This window comes from Aulostomus chinensis, chromosome 14, assembly GCF_037954235.1.
Source record: "Aulostomus chinensis isolate RoL2024-O1b breed Wild chromosome 14, RoL_Achi_v1.0, whole genome shotgun sequence".
Classification (NCBI taxonomy): domain Eukaryota; kingdom Metazoa; phylum Chordata; class Actinopteri; order Syngnathiformes; family Aulostomidae; genus Aulostomus; species Aulostomus chinensis.
In genome coordinates this window covers 15367849-15388745 of record NC_141333.1, presented here as the reverse complement: position 1 = coordinate 15388745, position 20897 = coordinate 15367849, and the positions used below count along the sequence as shown (strand labels likewise).

Below are 20897 nucleotides of genomic sequence, written 5' to 3'. Positions count from 1 at the left end.
AGTAACCATATGAGATACAATCCTCTCTGTTTCTGATTATTTCCTCTCTCCGAACTGTGTTTTGTGAGGTCTAGCCTAACAAAGCAATTTCCTCATGGGCATCAATTATGTTGATTCTGAACAAGTAGTTGCTGATGCAAATTTTGTACTGTGCGAAGTTGAAAAACCCAAATTTGAACTGACGCTGACTGAACCTGCAGGTTACTGAAGGTTCTTGAGATGAGGGGTTTCAAACTGCATCTTCAACATTAGACATCACCAAATGGTGTACACACACACACACACACACACACACACACACACACACACACACACACACACACACACACACACACACACACACACACACACACACACACCATTGCATTCAGTTCTTTATCACCTGTAAAGCTATACTTATTCCCTCAGGTAAAACCCAATTGTGTATATTTGTGGCTTTCTCAACAACTTATGACTTAAGACTAAAAGCAGAAAATATTCAGCATAGGTCTACTCAACAGAATCCACTTGTGGCAAAAACAAAACCATCTCTAAAGCACAAACACCACCTCCATTGAACAATTAAAATCCAAAGTGGACTGAAATCAAACAGTTTTCTCTCTCTCTCTCTCTCTCTCTGTCTCTCTCTCTCACTCACTCACTCACTCACTCACTCACTCACTCACTCACACACACACACACACACACACACACACACACACACAGAGTTATTGTGTTAAATCATTAAATCAAACTATCGACAGCCAGACAGGGTTATGGAGAGGACGGCGGGCGGTTCCAGGCTGTGCCAAGTACATGTCTGGTTGTTCCCTCGAGCTAGGCTGGTCCTCCTAATGCTGCTAACATGCTTTATTCATGTGTGGGCTGCAGCGGTGTGAGAGAGCTACTGTGGATAAAAGCTGCCTGCAACTCATCGCTCATCGTAAGGAGAGATAATTTCTGTCACAGAGATGTACAGCTCTGCGCAAAGATATCGCTGCGAGGGGAAGGGAGGACGAGAGGGAAGTGTTGTTTCTCTGAGTGAGTTAGATATATTCCACTTTTCAAGCTGAAAAGAGAAACTAAACGTTGAAGTTTTTAAATACTATTGAAGGCTTTTGTGTATTGCTTCTGAATGAGTATAAGCAGTGTTCGAAGTTTTTATAAAGTTGCCATTATTTGATCAGTGAAACCCCAAAAATAACATTTATTAAGAAAGCACGTTCTTTGTTAACAGATTCAAACATTTGAAAAAACAGAAGTATTTCTGGTCAAAAAATCCCATGTGCAGCACCCCAGTTTCCATTGGCGTTGCCTCCTATGCAATTGAAGAGAAACATTTTTGACAATTTGACAACTAATATTCTTGTAAGGCTCCTAAAGTGACAGGCCTTTTAAATATATGCGATAATATCATTCAAAGTTATCAAAACAGAGAAGCAAACTATAAATTTATTTCAAAACAGCAAAAAGAGATGATTTTTACCCTCTTAGAAGTCTGGAAATAGTTGGCAATTCACACATCCAGCCGACAACAGCATTAATTTGGAATCACGTTTGGGCTACCTGTCTCCGGCTAGTTCAGGTTTTGGTCTATTGTTGAGGCTCATTAGCTGCTAAATGTGCTCTGGCTTGTTGCTGTAAAGGTCTGTGATTTGATACAAGAGTGATGAGTACAAAACAAAGTAACAGAATAACAGAACGATGACCTGAAAAATGTTATGCAGCGATTTAGAGCAGCGATTTAGCAGAATTCAGGAATATAGACAATGTTCTGTTGGTTTATTAGCAAGAGCAACAACTCTCACACAGAGATCTGATCCACTGCAACTTCAAACTTATATCGGACTGAGCAGCTATAAGTTTGAGAATATCAAAGAATTTAAATCCCCCTCGAGTCAAAAAAGTTTTTTTTTTTTTTCCTTCTTTTTGTTACCACCATTGAACATTTATAGGTGGAAGTGTAAATTTCCTCTGTGCTCGGTGATTTTACGAGGTGGACTGACCAGCATGATTTGTGCCACTGCGAATGGTTCTGGAAACTGATCCTGCTCCAATAATCAGCATGCAAAAGTATAATGTGGAACTTTGAAGCCTCTAGACAGGCAACTTACCTCATTGGATACATCCACCACCAGATTGTCTTCACTTTTGTCTCCATCACTGTCCTGCGAGGCAGAGAAGATGGAAAAATATGACTTTCTATAAGAACAAGACAGTACTTTTTCTCTGTATCACCTACAAAGACATGTACTGTTCAAAGGTAACTTTAATAATAAACATGCGATCAATATATTGATATCACCTGCTGCTCTGTGCTTCCCTCTGTCTGTCTACCATGCAACATTTAACACAGATATACCGTAGACCATATATTTTCACCAAACATCTCTTGTCATACAAACACGATATTGATCTCTCTCGCTGTCTACACGCACACACGCTGTTGCTCTTTCTCCATCCACAGCACATTTTCACTCTCTGCTAGCCATTTTTCTTTCCCCTTTTCTGGGGTGAGAATCATGGCACTTAGTCACCATGGCAACAGCGCTTTGATATGATCATGGCCTGATATTCCTATTGACATCAGTGTGGAGTGACATCAGTACCTAATTATACAGAGCCGAACAGGGCTACATCTACAGAATATTCCTCCGAAAAAAATACAGGCGGACAGAGAAAGAGAGCGCATGAGATGGAAAAGGAAAAGAGAAAAATAGAAAAGGAGAGAGCAGAAGAAAATGAGAAATGTTATCAAAATGAAAAGGAAAAAAAGAGATGAAAGAGAGAGTGATAAAGAGACAGAGCAAAAGGCAAACAGAGAGAAATGAAAGCTGTAATGTGGAGCGACAGAGGGAAAGAGAAGAAAAATATTCAGGAAGTGGAAACTATCTGTGCTTGTGCTCACTCAACTAATGGGAAGATTTGGACTGTTGTTGGAGATGCCAAACTGATTTAGCTGGAGGCCGTCTTGCGCGCGCGCACACACACACACACACACACACACACACACACACACACACACACACAGTGAGTGTCAATCAATCCTCCAGACTGCAAACACACAGCCATCACATTCATTACAGCTATCTGCTTTGGCTCTCCCTCCTCTGGCACTACATCGACTCTGGCTCCCTGCTTTCCCCCTGCTGGACCTTTCCTAAACAAACATGACTCTAATTGGCCACCGGCCCATGACCCCTTTGTGGACTATAATGTCATACGCACACACACATAAACATGCAATGACATCACATACTGTTGGGTAAACATGTGTCTTTTTGTAAACAATGGTAAACATACTTGCACATCCATAGTGCATAAAACCATTAAATTGTTTATGGCATGTTCACTGTTTGTTAATTTTCCTTGTTGTATCCTGTTTGATGTATCTATCACTCAGATGTTATTTAAGGATCAGCTTATTTAAGGACAAGGACATATACGAACACAAGCACGTACATATGAGTGTGGCGGTAGGGGCTCTTTTTCATCACAGCGTCTTCTTTTGGCCTCCGCTCCTCCCTGAGAGGAGGAGTAGCCTCCTGATGGGCCCTGGCGCTCCTCGGGGGGCTGACTGTCTGTCGACGACACTGACTTGCTCTGCAGGGAGTGACATGAGCACAGACAAAAGCAATGAAAACTCACTGATTAGATTGAGCTTTCACAGAAAAGGGAGGCGATGACAGCATGAAAAGATGCATGTTTGACACAGAAACGCACACGCACAACCAATAAAGGAGTTAATATGTACAAGACAAACGCACTGAAGACACAAGATCAGATAGACATGCGGAAAATCACACAACATTCACAGTAATAACACGTAGCAAGAAAAGCAGATGTGTGCAGCACAGGTAGCCATAGAAGTATCGGAGAGCCTATAAAGCTAATTAGCGCTCTCCCCTCGACACACCCGTCCTCATGTAAAATATGACTCTCATTATTAGGCAATAAAGCTGTGCGGGCATATTTACAATACACCCTGGCAGAGCGCTCGGCTCTCAGAGAGGCAGATCAAAGCAATGTGTTGTGTTTGAATTGGGGCAGGGGCCAGAGGTTTGTTGAGGGCCACTTTCTCTGTGGGAGGGAGGACAAGAACACACCAATGAGTCATACAGGAAAGAGCCCACAGGGCCGACAGGAAGGAGCACTGGACACAGAGGGGGAAAGCACACAATGGCCCTCAGTGCTGCTCAACAAACTTCCCTCTCTTCTTTCTTCCACTTCATTTTTAATTCCAAGATGTTTCACTGGTGCGGGGCTCTGTCTTTCACCAGATGATATTGCGTCTCTCTGCTGCATTCTTTCCTCCCTCCCTTTCCCTCCCTTTTGCCATAATGCTTCAGCACAAGCGTCAACTCCAGGGAGAAATATTTTCTTGGTGCTTAAAAATCAGCATTGTGTTTAAATTAAATTATGCTAAGGGTTTCATTGCGGGTAGAGAGCGACGGAGAGAAATTAAAGTCAGTAGCACTCTTAAATCATTTTCATTTCACAATAAAAGCCAGGAAAAAAAGATCGGCTGGTATATTTTTTTTACAACCTCTCCATCCCAATTTCTCTTGTTTTATTTTCTTCCTCTTTGGTCGGTCTATCGTTTTCCTTTCCTACATTCAATCTCCATCTCCCCCCCCCCCCCCCCATTATCAACAGTTCTACTGATGAAGGCCAGCTGTCCACTGCTGCCAGTACAGTAAAAAACAAAAAAAAGGGTTCACACGAGTTCCATAAACCAAAGAAATCTGCAGCAATAGGACAAGTCATCCATATCCAATGAATTTCAATCAGCCCATTTGTGCTGCATTAATTCTGCAGACGATTAACAGGTACATTTCCAAATATGTGCAAACCTGTGAGACAAAATGAACACTTCTCTCACACCTCACCTTTGAAGGACTGTATAGTTAAATAGTTTTTCCACTGGCAAGAAAAAAATGCAAACACTCACTAACATCTGGCTTTTGTCTGCAATAGGAAAGGGTTTAATCTGCATTCACCCCCGGGTCACATGACTCTACAGCAGACACGGGTATTAATCGGCTCCAGCATACATGTGAAGACAAAACCCGTGTGAACGTGGTAATTAGCCACCACCCACGTACGACAAACGGAAACTGTTGGTTGTTCATTCATTCATTTGATTTGCACCTTCCGCTGGATAACAAGGACACGCTGTGAGCTCAGATGTTAGTGTGATGTAGAAAACTTTGAGTAGCTCATGGTTGATAGTGCTGAGCAGCTTTTGTGCGGGTGAGGAGCTGGGCTACTGCTGGCTGAGCTCCAGCGCTACAAAGCATAGAGGCCACTTTACAGTGTGTCTCCATTTCCCCCCGTTTATCACTGTCACATGCACACACATGCAATGAAAAACTTAAATCAATTCACACACACACACACAAACACACACACACACACTACTCACCCTGCTGGGCGCTCCCTCTGGAATGGGGTGGAGAAAGGAGAGAAAAATGGATGGACAGAGAAGGAGAAAGAGGGGAAAAAGTTTGACGTCAGTCCTGATAATAGTAGCAACAGTACCCCAGTCAGCCTTTTAGGCTGAACTATGAGTGCTTGCTCTAATAAAGATACAGACCCACTATTGTGTCTGACTCCTCTCCCCTCTCCATCCTTCCCTCTCTCTGTTCTCCAACCAGACAAAGCTCGCTGTCTTCCCCTGCTGCCTCTTTCAACTCTTGCTTTCTTTTCACTTCTTCTTTTTCTCGTATGTAAGAACAGAAACGCTCACAGCTGCAGACATGCAAGAGCTCTCGCACAGATGTGTAATAAGCCAATATGAACACATTGATCTCTCTCCCTTTCTCTTCTGCCTTGTACCTTCTTTTTTTCTTTCCTTTCTAGCGCTCTGTTTATTCATGAGAAAGTCTCTTGGCTCTGTGCCTGCAACAGAGCACAAAGATAAGATATTCTATCGGGGTGAATGAAAGTTCATTGGGAGAAAGTGATTCTCCTACATTTACACAACTGCCACAGATACATCTGTCCATATTATGACAGTCATCCAGACAGGGAAGTTCAGATTCAGTCCAAAAGGCAACAAGTTACACCTTTTGCGGGTCTAAAAAAAAAAATGAATTGAATGAAATTATTCTCTGCTTGATGACGGTTCAGAATGTCTCCTTATGGCGGATTTGTGTTTATTTCAGGAAAAAAAGACATTCAGCTGAAATGAAAATGCACACATTTGATCTGTAAGCCAATTATTTCCTGTACAGAAGCTGATAAACATCTCAGAAGTAAAAATTAATTTTCAACACAGAAGCATGTTGAGAATTTCACCCTGATCCACTCGACTCTTGACTACATAACTATGATCATGTGTTAAGAGATCACGTGAGGTATCACAAGTTATGATCAAGTCTTTAACTGGAACAGCTTCCAAAATACTTTACTTTTTCTATGAACACAGCACTGGGTTTCAACTGTGTCTCCATTGTGTTCTATTGAGTAGACAGCGTGTTGCCTAGTGACAACATCAGAAAAAATGATCTCACTGTGGAGGTTTTCAACACCTGAGACGCTTGGCCTCCCAACTTAGACTCAGCTCACATGACTTATAGTTTTGTTTTTGGATGTCTAATGAATCATTATCATTACTGCAATATCTGGTTATCTGATCTCACAGACAGTCAACTACCAAACCAAGCTAGTATTGTTGTTTTACACGTATTCGTACAACAAATACATAAATATGATCTGTCCCGACTCATTAGTGTTTGACTAATTGTCAGACAAACAGGGAAATTTTGCCTGAACTACTGCATATGAACACCTTATATTAAAGCCAATCATGTACATTTAAACTGATGCCCTTTGATATCTAATGTGCTCTCATCTCCATTCACTGAGCCTCCACTGGACCTGTCAGGACTTGTCTCATGTTTGTTTTCTTTCAGATCAGGTTTTAGGAGTTCTTTACCTCGAAGGTGTTCAGGGTCAAGGTGGTTCCGCTCGTCTTTGGAGGTAAGGTGGGCTGAGACACCCAGGGCTCCCGTCAGTGCCAGAAGCCCTGAGCCCCCCGCGCCCAGAGACAGGCCTGATGGGTGTGGTGTCAGAGGGATGCCGGGGGCATGGTGAGACAGGTGTTGGAGCTGCTGCTGCTGTGGCCACAGGGAAAGGGGAGCAAGGGAGGGAGTGGTTTGGGGAAAACGGTGTCATACGGGGGTGGGGGGAGGGTGAGTGGTTAGAAGAGACAGGAAAAAGGAGAGGGACAGAAAAAAGGAGGCAGAAGTGGCAGCAGACAGTGGAGAAATGAGAAAAAAAATGTTAGATAAATAAGAAAGATAGGAGATTAATGGATTAAGAGATTATGAGAGACGTAGTCTCCAAGGATGCGAAGGAGGGAAAATAATGAAATAAAGGAGGAAAGGGGTTATTTGGTTTTTACAAAGAAGGTCAAGGAAATGAAAGAACCAAAAGAAAGACAGACAAGCGATGTAAAAACATGCATTTCGGGCATAACATGTGGAAGGAGGGTAAAGGAGTGTAGGAGGAAAGGATAGTGTGAGAAAAGATAAGACAACAAAAACAGAGAGGAGAAATGAGGACAGGACCAAAGTGGGAGGAAGAGAATGATAATAGATTATGAGAGGATGGTTGAAAAAAAAATTCCAGAGAGAAAATGAACAGAAAGACAAAGAGAAAAAGAAGGATAAGGATGGAGAGAGGGAATGGAGAGCCAAGGAGCAGCTACTGATAAAGAAAGGCTATTAACCTGAGGGGAGCATTATGATGTGTTTTCCTGCGCTGTTTTGCCGAGCCGGTGTGTTTGACTCGTACATACACACAGAAGCACACACCTTAGAGACAACGGTGTTTGTAGTGCTGGGAGGAACAAAGGGCTTTAAGTAGACAGTAATGTGATCAGTGCTCTGACAAGCCTTGGAAAGCCCCTTCTACTGTGGCACTTACGGCACCACTGTCTACATGTGTGCGTACATATGAGACGAGAAGCACACGCCTGTAATATGTTTGGTTGGTCTGGAGTTTGTTAGTTATTGAATACAAGTGGGCCCTGTGATGGACTGGTGACTCGTCCTGGATGAACCACACCTCTCACCCAATGTCTGCTGGGATAGGCTCCAGCCCTCCATGACCCTTAACAGATAAGCAGTATAGAAAATGGGTGACTGGATGGATGGATGGATGGATGGATGGATGGATGGAAGGACGCAAGTGCTGGGTTACTCTGAATGGGACATTTCTGTCTTTGCCCACAATCATTTGTTATTATTACTGTTATATACACCTAAATAAATCTGAAGCAGTATAATACTGCACCCTGCAATAATTATAATTCATTTTTGCTGTCGAGGGCCAATTTTGATTTTTAAAATGTGCATTAGCCAGGTTAATTTATAACAAGATAGCATATTTTCCTTGTATTTATTTACTCTGCTCCATGGAAGAGAGACAGAACCTCCTCAGTTGCTCATTTGGTGTGTGTGTGTGAGTGTGTGTACAGTGTGCATATATGTATGTGTTGTCAAGACGAACAGAGATGACTCACCCCAATAATGGCATTGAGTTCAGCCATGGTGACCTGCTTGGCCCTCTCTACTGCCTGGACCACCTGTTGCTGGTGCTACACACACAGACACAGACACACACAGACAGACACACACACACACACACACACACACACACACACACACAAATAATCATGTATCCAATGCCAAAGACAGCAAGGAGAAAGACAGGTTAATTTATTATCATGTATGACACTGCTACAGTATGTTGTGTAAATATAATAATTATAATGTACAGTCATTGAGTTAGTCATAAAGAGGGAGTCTTTGTTCAGAAGAAAACTTGAATTAAAAATCTGTTGAATTAAAAATCTGTTAAAGCAAACGTACGAGAATTATAAATACATGTCTGGATTAGGGCAACCATATATTCACACAAAATATACACTGATATTAAAGAAATGAACACTGAAACACACATACAGTATATACAGCCACAGGCATGTACATCTGCAAGCACACACACACACACACACACACACACACACACACACACACACACACACACACACATTCATACAAAGTAAAATCTCAGCTTTGTTTATACAAAGTCCCAGTGTAATCAGTACATGCAAACATACATGTGAGCGTGCAGAACAGTGTGCCGAGTCTCTCTCTCTCTCTCTCTCTCTCTCTCTCTCTCTCACACACACACACACACACACACACACACACACACAAAAACAAACACACACACACAGCGTCAATATTGATCAAACCGACAGAGCCGTGACCTTCCTGTCTCCAGGGACACACAATCATCAGTGCACCCTCACACTCAGACAAAAAGAAGTGGTGTGTCTGCAGATTTGTATTCACTCTCACTCACACACACACACACACACACACACACACACACACACACACACACACACACGCACACAGTGGAATAAAACTAATAAAGAGAGGTTTCACTCTTATCTAATGAGTCTTTTTCTCATTCAAAACAAATCTGCAACAGATTTTAAATTATCCTGTTACTGCTACTCATGCGGTTGTGTTAATCAAACTCAGGTTCAAAGATAGTTTCAGAAGAACTGATTGGGGACCAAGTGCATGTTCGCAAAGTTATTACTTTGGTAACTGGCAGTATCTGATTTCAAGGTAATGGCATCTAGATGTTGGGGAAACAGACTTTTCTCAGTCATAATTCATTACAGGGTATGATGGCACATTTGTTTGTCATTTCCTGGGGCAGAAACCTCTCTCTGTCTGATATCAGTACATTTTGAATTTTTATAAATCTGCTGCAAATGCACAATGGGACGTGTAATCTTTCATGTCACAGAGATTAGCTGATCATCAGCTGACGCTATAGAAGCTGAGAAGCACCTTTGGTTATAAGGCAGTAAGCTGTGTTTGTCATACCAGTTTGTGATTGTATTACATAAACACTTCAGGGCCGTGTAATGAAGTTGTTGTGTGCGAGAAATCAAGTTCACTTGTTTTAATTTAATTGCACATTCCCTCGTTCTGATTCATTTGTGCCCTCACCTTTATTATGTGACAAAATTATTAATACGAGTCAACAAATGGGACTGGGCTTAATTAATGTATGCTTAAAACTGGTTTCACTTCTGTGGAATACTAAACTGTGTTGTGTTGTTGTATTATCACCCACACGACCCATGTTTTTGCCCTGGTTCCTCTTTAAGTGAGCAGCTTGACATTTTATGAAATGTGCTGATTTGCTTTCTTGCTGAGAATAAGATGAGAAGACCGCTCTAATGTGTGTAGATTGAATATTAAATTACTGCCAGCAGTGAGCTGGAAACTGGGACTAACAGCTGCAAACAGCCAGCCTGACTCTGTCCAGCGGTAACAAAATCTGCCTATCAGCACCTCCAAAGTTCACCAAGTGTCACGAGCCAGTGTGTGCGCTAAGCTAAGAGGCTGGCCCAGTAGATTCTAATGCACTTTTCAGGCTATTTGCTGATTTCATTTTTTTTTCTCTAAATTCACAGAAAGTATAAGCAGAGGTGGAAAGAGTACTGAAAGTCTGCACTCATGTATATGTAATGTTTACTGAAGTATTACTCAACTGCAAGTAAAAACTGTTGATGGGTTCAAGCGTAAAATAGAAAGAGAGAGCCTGCTCTCAACTAAGCACATTCCTCTGATGAATGATAAAAGGCATTAATGGATCAAACTTGGGCAATTTGTTTTCTTAACAAACACACAGATAAAGCAGGAATGTCGTCTGTCAAAAAGCGTACTATAAATCGTTTTGGGTACAATAATCCACTGCAAACAAACCTCCAGGCGTGGTTTTTCTTTTTTATTTCCTTCATGTTCACTCTTTTCACTGTGCGTTTGGTTTCTTCATTCACGATATGAACTCCTCTGTGACTCTGATCAGTGGCCACCTCTTGGCACCTCTGCTTGTTTTTTCTTTTATATTTCACAGTTTATATCAGCCTGTTTGATTGGCTGAATTGCAGCTAAAACCAGGAAGATCAAGCTTCCTCACTAACCTCCGAACTGTTCTCAATGAAAGGTACGAATAAAATGACAAATTTTGGAAAACACATGATCTAAAGTACCCCCCCCCCCCCAAAAAAAAATGTAATTACAATCATCTGAGGAGTTTGTTATTTTCAACCTTGGAGATGAGCCAGTAGTGTCGTCTCCCGATTATTTGTGTGAAAGATTGCGTGTGTGTGTGTGTGTGTGTGTGTGTGTGTGTGTGTGTGTGTGTGTGTGTGTGTGTGTGTGTGTGCGCGCCTGGCAGCGGGGACACTTACCTCTTGAGACAGGAAAGGGATGATCTGGGCACAGATGGCACTGAGACGCTTCACAATCTCCGCCTGTGAAGGAAAGAAAGAAGTGAGAGAGACAGAAGGAGAGAGAAAGAGCTTTATCATCATGTCACATACAATAAGATAATAAATACACCATGAATGCGGAGCATATGACACACCTTTACAGCACATTAAGCCTTTGCAGCATTAAAACACCTTTCTAATGAGCGAGGTTCTGTCAGTGACGACACAATGACAGCCGGAAAAGAAAAATGCTAGAACTATCAGCAGAGGTAGGAGGCGCCATTAGAGCCTCAGTCATCATCCGGCCTTTTAGCACCATCACACTCTTTAGCTCAGCGTCAAACACTCTCACCCACTTCATCTGTCTCTCTCTCTCTCTCTCTCTCTCTCTCTCTTCCTTTGACACCCGAACAGACACACGGACAAGCACACACACAAGCATACAAATGAACAATCACACCTTCATAAAAGCAGATACCTTTTGAATTCCTCCCAGGCTCTCCATCTCCAGACAGCAGTCTGTCTATTCATTACATTTTTAAGAAACTCTCCCTCATTGCTGTCCTCTTCCTTTCCTCCTTTATCTCGTTGCCTATCATCTTTCTATTTTTCAGATAGTTTTAATTTACCCTCCATCCTCTATCTCAGTTGCCTTTTTATTTCACCCATCATCGGCCTCTCTCTACTGTTTTGATGTTCATTTCTTTTTACATTGTCCTCCTTTATCTTGTTTTCTCTCTCACTCGATCCATCTTTCTTCACTATCACGTTGCCTGTCGAAGACGCGGAGAGGAAAAGAGCCGTTTTCCATTAAGACGAACTTTGTTTTTTTTGTGGTATTGTGTGAAGATTATCTCGCTGAATAAAACATTTAAGTCTCATAAACATTTGCTAATGAAATTATCGATTATTTTCAGTAAAAGTCCAAAATCTAATGTAAAACTCGTGTTGGCTTTTGTCAGGAGGGCCATGGTGATGATAACTTCAAGGTTGGCCAGCAAAACTTCACCAACCCTGCAGCACTCTATCGGCCCCAAAGATCCAGTACCAGTGGAGCAGATGTATACACACAAACAACAGTCTCACACATATAGATACAAACACACACTCACTCATACGAGCCTGTCAGTTCCAGCCGGTCTGGAGTCATGACTCAGGAAGTTGCTATTACCAAACACACAGCCCTGTTTCAAGGACAGACACGTCATGTCTTCGTTAACCTACGCCCGCGTGTCTGCAGGTACTTTGGAGTTCCTTACTCTAGTCTCTTAAAGCTTTTTTTTTTTTTTTCATGGCCCTGTGTGTGGGTGAGACACCAGGATGATAAAGGAGTTATGCCTGTCAATCACATATAGATTCATCTACCTATGATGATCAGCAGCAGAGCTAAATAACAAACCAAACACAGTAAACGGAATTAACTTGTTCCTGTTTATCTACCTGAGATCAGCTCTATGTTTGTCCATCTGATCATTTTGCGTCAATCTTTCTATGAGATGACAGCTGTGAATAAAATAAGGCACAATGGTTGCATGAAGTCTGAACAGTCATTCTGGTTAATGACCCTAACAAATCAATGGCTGCTTGTGCTTGCTGACCATATTGGCTTTGTTAACAAGTAGCCTTAATATGCCCAAATAAATTAGTTTCTAGCCTCAGATCAGGGAATAGGCAGATTTTCTTTAATTTGGCAAAAAAAATACTTCACAATCTGGAAACAATTTAGTCAGAAAACACTTTATCAAAATGGCCATTGGGCAATTGGGCAATTTTGATTGGGACTTCAAAATTAGGCTGATTCAATGCAAACGTTTCTTTTACTCGAATACATTAAATATTCCATCTATTCTGAAAGAACTTTCCTCCTCTCAGTTGCATCTCTGCAGCAGCACCAGATGACCTCACACAGCAGGACAGGTTGTCCTCCAGCCATGTATCAATTCAGATCGCCTAGTTCAGTTTTGGCCAGATAGAAGCCAATCGTGATATTGGAATAAACTCTAAATTCAACAGAATCTGTCCAAAGTATAAAAATACAATCTAGAAGGCACTTGGAGAGAGCAATACCCCTGAGACAAGCTCAGACAAACCCAGGGTTAAAAAAAAGCCTTAGTTTTGGCTTTGTTAAATATATCAGCCCCAAAATTGAATGGGTTCCTCCTTTGTTAATGCTGCGCTCGTCCACCAAGTTTGGTGAAAACCAGCCTCATATTTTTTGGATTAATCCTGTTAGCCATGCAAAGGTGTAAGAGAACACACAAATCAGAGGGAGGAGCAATCACAGCAATCCTTCCTTATCAGGCATTGGATTTGAATGCACCTTTTATTGAAGTATACAATAATGAGTATTAATGTTGTCAAGGAATCAACTTTTGCTCCACATCCCACAAACTCCATGTGCTGCTGGCAGAGAAACGCCGGGTGCTGCTGTGAGTGAAAGCGGCCAATCAGCCGACGGGTTTTACAATAGAATGAAAGCAAGCTGGAATGAAACAGTCCGACTAGAGCCAGGTGTCACAAACCACACAGCACAGTCTCGTTGCACAGTCCTGCCAAAGCACAGCCACTGGGGAGTACTGGCAAAGACTGGATTGGATGGATGGATGAACGGATGGAGGGAGGAATAGATGGGTAAATACAAAGAAGGGGGGGTTGGTCAATAAACACCTGAGGGCAGATATGCTGCCAGCTGGCACAGGGACAGAGAGAGAGGCTTACACGAGTGCTGAGTGCTACATCGACTTTTTAAGATACATTGATGAGTTTTCAAATGAGATAAAGGATCAGAAAATAACATTAGTATCTATATAGTGTGATGTTTTCAAATAAAATTATGGAGGTAATTTATTTTGAAAAACTCCAATCCAATCTCCAACCTCTGCTTAAAATGTCCTCCAAAATGCAGAGGAACAGCACCAACCGAGACTTGGTTTGTTATAGGAAAAACGATTCAGTTATTTGCAAATTTCAATCATCACGTGAGCAGCAGTAAACAGGCTGCGTCCAAAAGTGACAGTGCTTCAAGCGTGTTCCATCGGTTACAACAGCGACATGAACTGCAATACGAAGAGGCTGTTAATCTCATTGCTGCTGCTGCAACCCCGACCACAAAGCCTCCCCGTGACCACAGATATTTTCAGTAGTCGCCTTGACCGAGTCGGTGCACAGCAGGCAGTGGGCTGAGAGCTGACCGTCCATCACTCAGCGAAAGGAGAGCAATGTTTTGCGAAGTTGGAAAAGTATTAAGATTCTAAATTCCTGGATCAATAACTCATAATGGAAATATTGTTAGAATACAACACCTTCTTCCAGCAGTAGTGAGGCGCTCAGTGACGTCTACAAAACGAAACACTGAGTTATTTCAAAGGTATTCAACAACGTTTCTTAAACTTGCATGTATGGCGTCACCAACACTGTCAGGCCTGAGGCCTTTCATTAAAAAAAAAAAAAAAAGCAGTCCTAGCTTGATTTTAAGATGTTAAATGCAACTTGGTTGTGATTCCTCCCTTTTTACAGTTCTAAAAAATGTTATAACAGAAACCTGAATGAAAACAAACAAGAATGTATTAATTCAGACTACTTGAATCAACATACTAGTGATTCTTTAATCACCAGTATGTTGAGCATTTAAAAGTTTAAGATGACTTTTTAAACTCTCAAGATTATGTTTTACATCACGATATACAGTAGACTTAAAACAGAGAGATATTTTTTTCAGGCCATGTCGTTCACTCCTAGTTTGAAGTGCAATAGAGATACACGGCAGGTTTTAACTCTGAGGAGAGACACTTCCCCACATTATTCTCTTAAAACCAGACAGATGATGGAAGTGGGAAGTGAGGTTAAAAGACAGGAGAAAATGAAGGACACAAGAAGGAAGAAAAGGGAATTAGCTGCAAGACAAGGACAGCTTGTTCTTGAGGCTGTGGCACATATTAGCTTGTAAGAGCCTGAGGGACACACACACACACGCACACGCACGCACACACACACACACACACACACACACACACACACACACACACACACACACACACGCACGCACGCACACACACACAGCAAGCACACTCAGACTTGTCATCTTGTCAGATCATTGACAGGAAGACAATAACACCCCCAACCCTTTCATATGATCACAGTGCCTTGTTGCTGCATTATGATACTACCTGAGATGTGTGAAGCAAAAATGCACACAGAAGTTTGCGCAAATCAACTTAAATCCTCCTTTAAGGCAAGTTTGATCGATTCAGTTGATAAAAGATTTTCAACCTCAACTGTCTCTATGGTTAGGTGAATTTGTATGAAAGTTCTTGGGTGGGGGGGGGGGGGCAGTTGTATATCAAGGAAGGAGCAATCCATTTTGGGGGGCGGATCTTAAAACATTGTGGAAAATTGTATTTCTCACCTTCACAAAGGAGGTCCTGCTGTCTGTGGCACTGACACGCTTGTTTTTCATTATGATGTTCTCCTCCTAGCGAGTTGAGAACTTGGCGATGGGTTACTTGGATGAATGTGAGTCTTATTAAGCAGTGTTACTGAGATAAATATTAATATTTTACCATATAACAGAAAACTGTTGTAATGTTTGATGAGAGTCCCGGCCTGGTGATATCTGCAAGCGGAATATAAGTCATAGTCATCGTGCAGCTTAGTGCTTACAGCAAGTGAGCCTGATGACTCAAACACCTGATTCACATCAAAATGACAGTGTTATCCTCAAGTGATGTACAGCAGAGCAGTGAATGTGTGTTCTTTAGCGCCATCTGGTGGACAGAGGAAGTGAAGTATACATATATGTATATATATATATATATATATATATATATATATATATATACATATATATATATATATATACATACATATACAATGGGGGAAATAAGTATTGAACGCATTAACTTTTTTGTCATTACATTTATTTCCAAAGATGCAATTCATTCATTCCATAAATAATGATTATGTGGAATTATGTGCAATAACACAGGAAAAAAGTATTGAACACACCATGGGAAAGCTGTATAGTTTGGCAAGGAAAGGCACCATACCATCTCAAATCTGAAAGTAATTAGTCTTTGTACTTCCTATAAGTGCAAACCAACATCAGCTGGGTTAGTGCTAATTGATGGCCCTATAAACAGGTTGCTTTTTCACCAAGTAGTCAAACAAGACATATCTCATGATGGGCAAAAGCAAGGAGCTCTCTCAAGACCTTCGCAACCTGATTGTTGCTCAGCATCAGAATGGAACTGGTTACAGACTTATCTCAAAGCATCTGAGTATTCCAGTAAGCACCGTTGGGGCTATTATCCGCAAGTGGAAGAAGCATCACCTTATCATCAACAGGCCACGCACAGGAGCTCCTCGCAAGATTTCTGACCAGGGGGTCAGAACGATGGTCAGAAGAGTTCTCAAAGAGCCAAGGACCACCCGGAAAGCGCTCCAGAAAGACATGGAGGCAGCAGGTACAAGTGTTACAGAGAAAACGATAGGCAATGCACTCCACCGCCATGGCCTCTATGGACGCTCAGCCCGCAAGACTCCATTCCTCAAAAAAAGGCATGTTGAAGCTGGTTTAAAGTTTGCTAAACAGCATCTGGATAAGCCTGTGGAATACTGGGAGAATGTTGTCTGGTCAGACGAGACCACAATTGAACTTTTTGGCTGTCACACTACACACCATGTTTGGAGGAGAAATGGCACTGCACATCACCCAAATAACACTATACCAACAGTGAAGTTTGGTGGTGGAAACATCATGGCATGGGGTTGTTTCTCATCTCGTGGTACTGGCAGACTTCATATAATTGAAGGAGCAATGAATGGAAACATCTATCGGCAAATTCTTGAGATGAACCTGCTGCCATCCACCAGGATGATGAAGATGAGACGTGGCTGGACCTTTCAACAGGACAACGATCCGAAGCACATGGCAAAGTTGACTCTCGAATGGTTTAAAAATAAGAAAATCAATGTGTTAGAATGGCCCAGTCAATCACCTGACTTAAATCCGATTGAACATTTGTGGAAAGAACTAAAGACAAAGGTTCACCAGAGGGCACCAAAGAATATTCAAGATTTAAAGACAATCTGTGCGGGGGAATGGGCAAAAATCACACCTGAGCAGTGTGGGCGATTAGTTAATACATACAAGAAGCGTCTGGAAGCTGTCATTGCAAACAAAGGCTTCTCCACAAAGTCTTAAACCAGTCTCAGATAGTGTGTTCAATACTTTTTTCCTGTGTTATTGCACTAAATTCCACATAATCATTATTTATGGATTTGAATGTTGTGATTTCTTTTCATGTGTTGATTATTTGAGTTAATACCAGTGTCTGGCAGAAATGTCACATGAATTGCATCTTTGGAAATAAATGTAATGACAAAAAAGTTAATGCGTTCAATACTTATTTCCCCCATTGTATATATGTATATATATTCCTTCTTTAGGTAAAATCCAAATATTAACAGGTTTCAGTACTCTCTTGCTCTACAGAACAGCCAAACACAGTGACATGTGTGGGAGTGCATGGGCCCGCTCATCACTGCTTGTGGTTTTAATTAAGTAAGTAATTTTATTTGTATAGTGCTCTTCACAGTACTAATACACAGAGTGCTTTACAATAAAAACAGAAAAAAAAACAGAACAGTCAGGCGACTGATATCACCGGCACAACAACAAAAACATCAGTAATAAAAGTCACAGCTTTGTGACACAGGCCGTCCGACATAGGGTGCAAGTGCACTGAATTAAGGCCCAAACACAAAAGTGTCAAATGTTCACCTTAGCGGAGGTCCACGCTCCCTTTGTTCTTTCTAGTCTTATTATGGCTTTGGTGGAGGTCTGTTCGCGACAGAGTGCCCTTCTAGTTAACGGTTTGACAGGAAACTCACAGAATGACGGGGACAATAAAATGAAAGAAAACCCCTATAAGACAGGATATAATGAACTCCAAAGTAGCTGCATAGTCAAAAGGTTTGCGACTGCAGTAGACAGACAGAACAGTAATGACTTCAAAGCAGCAACAGCGCAGCGCCATTAGCCAACAGAGACGTCTCTGCAGTCAGGCGACAGAGGAAAACTGAGCAGCGTTTAGCTTGATGCACTGTATACAGACTGTTAACACAGTCCGCTACGTCTTCAACTTAATGTATAGAAGTATTTTTACAAATGGGATGCAATTACATTGATATATTGTTAGTGTGATTCCTTTAAGATTCCACTTCATATAAGGTCACATCAGCTGCTATGAAATCATGTTGACAAAGCTCCTACCTAGATTATCTTCAAAATATAAAAATACAAATTAGAGGCCATTTATGGTGGAACAGTAATAATTTCCTTCTTGAACACTTTGTACCTGTCAAACAGAGGAACATCAACTGCAAAAGAGGAGCTGATAGAAATTTCTACAGCAGCATTCAGGCCCAGTGGACCAGAATCAAATGCAGACTGGAAAAACTCATTCTCCTGCACTTACTCTGCAATTGCTATTGCTATTGCTACTGTTCTCTGCACCCACATATTTAACCCACAGTTCAAATCTAACACGTTCCTGCCTGTTCTATGATGGCTGTCAAAAGGCATTCTGGGAAATGTAGAAAATGACTAACTGAAGTAGAAACAGACGAGACAGGTGGGTAGATGAGGCAGTGGCTACACTTAAAGAAAATAATAGTACTCACTCACAAAACAGACCACCACGGACTGATGGTGTAACGGAGTGTATTTACGTGGATTTTTAAAATAATGAGCCAGCGTGCGATTGTTCTGACGAAGACAAAGCTGGTTCCAGAGGGAACCAGAGGGAGAAGAGGATCTTATTGGACTAGGATCTGCCCCCCGCTGTTTTCTTTGAAATGCCTAGAACGACAAGGAGCCCTGCTTATTTCAACCGTAGCATATTATCAGGCTGTTAAGAGGTGAGAAATTATCTTGGGGTTGATGCCTTCTAATCTAGACTAGAAATGCAGGCAAACTTAGTTGAAAGGAAGAAACAAGCTCACGTTTTTTTTCTTGTACTCCTTTCACTGGTGACACTGAAGTGAACTTGGTCTGCAACAAGGGGGAAGCCACTTCCCTGTGAAAGATCCACATTGTATTTGGTCTTCAGGCAACAGTGACCGCATTCATCTTGCCAATAAAGCTTGGAGAATTTGAATGTGATGAGCGTGGGATAAGATTGGCATAAGAGGAGGGAGTTGGTGCCCAGTGTGCTCACACACTGCCAGCGACGCCAGCCTCATGGCTGAGCAAGTAGCTTTATGGGGGGAACGTGTGTGTGTGTGTGTGGTTGTGTGTGTGTGTGTGTGCGCGTGTGTAAGTGAGTGAGTGAGTGAGTGAGTGAATGAGACAGAGTGTGATCCCCCACTCCTCTATTCATTCTCTCTTCACTAATTGCTCTCAACAAAAGATCCTTGCCATCTCTTTTAGCTCCTATTCTGCTTCTAGTTCTCTTTGGCTTGTCACTGGAGTCGTCGCTGGTTTGAGTCACTGAACACAGACATGTTACGGTAGGAGGCAGAATAGGCAAAGCTCGAGAAAACAACGACTTCCTTAATGTGAGGCGTAACAGCAGTTTGAAGAGGATGCAGTCACCTTCGCATTGCTAGAAAGAAGGTGACAAGATATTGTTTTGACCCTCATAGTTCCTGTGATTGGTAGCTGAGAACGCGAGAACAGCAGACAACCCAGGAGGAGTAAAGCCACAATGATTACACTCAACTTGCCCTGAGAAAACTTTCAAATAAATGCCGACAAATGTAAAATATGCGAGTCTGAGAAGTGATTTATGTGTATGAGGACCTACAGTATGTTGACCCCGTCATTATTCATCCATGGATTATGAAAGTTATTGTCTGTTACAGCTCTACACTGGGTAGTTCACCGTATGAGTTAATGGGTTGGACGTTCTACTCTACTTTTAGATCCTCCAATCATGCTTAAGAGATACCAGAGAAGCAAGAATTGAGGCTGCAAAACTGCTTCAAGCTAGAACGGTGGGCTAGGTGACAAAGTCACAGAAAAGAGCCTAGGTAGGCAAACCGGGTGGTAATTAAGGATCTAATTCATGTGTCAAACTGCTCGTTAACCGCTTTAGGTGATCCGATGGTCTTTGGGAAAATCAATCGTTATTCATGCCTTCAATCAGCGATAAATGATCTGATAGCCAATTGGAACAAGCCTTTTCCATACAGTTGCACCTGGAAGGCAGCTTGTTCAAGACCTCACCACCTTTATTAAAGTGCATGGTGATGGAATGGAGGGTCAGAATATTCTGCCACTAATCTGGTAGCAGAGGACGCCACATTGCAATAGAAATGGTACAGCTGGAACGGCTCCCTCAAAAGACCGATGCTATTGAATTTAGACATCACCACGATATGCCGAGTGGTAGTGTTTACAGATTGTAAGGTGTTAACACTGCTTTATGCGCCTCCACAAAAATGGATCTTGTGGGCTTTGCAGCAGGCAAATGAGGTGGGTAACAATAGAAGTCACAACTGCAGTTCTTACTGTTGTGATGCATGTACACGTTGTCAATCAGCCATTGTTATTTTTTTTAATATCTGTGCAAAAATGTGCAGTGTAGGCCGGTACTTACCC

At 41.9% G+C, this 20897-nt stretch overlaps 1 protein-coding gene across 4 annotated transcripts in view; it reads right to left on the bottom strand.

Moving 5' to 3' along the window:
• tle2b (TLE family member 2, transcriptional corepressor b) overlaps positions 1 to 20897 on the bottom strand; it is an 86286-nt gene that overhangs the window by 12612 nt on the left and 52777 nt on the right. For 3 of the 4 annotated variants that reach the window (XM_086223254.1, XM_086223255.1, XM_086223257.1), the window contains 6 exons: positions 11273 to 11335; positions 8510 to 8584; positions 6920 to 7100; positions 5405 to 5421; positions 3442 to 3582; positions 2094 to 2147 (listed from right to left, as the gene is read on the bottom strand). In XM_086223254.1, coding sequence (XP_086079380.1) covers positions 2094 to 2147; positions 3442 to 3582; positions 5405 to 5421; positions 6920 to 7100; positions 8510 to 8584; positions 11273 to 11335 — 531 coding nt within the window. The remainder of the gene's footprint in view (positions 1 to 2093; positions 2148 to 3441; positions 3583 to 5404; positions 5422 to 6919; positions 7101 to 8509; positions 8585 to 11272; positions 11336 to 20897) is intronic. The other variant, XM_086223256.1, reaches the window with a different exon arrangement.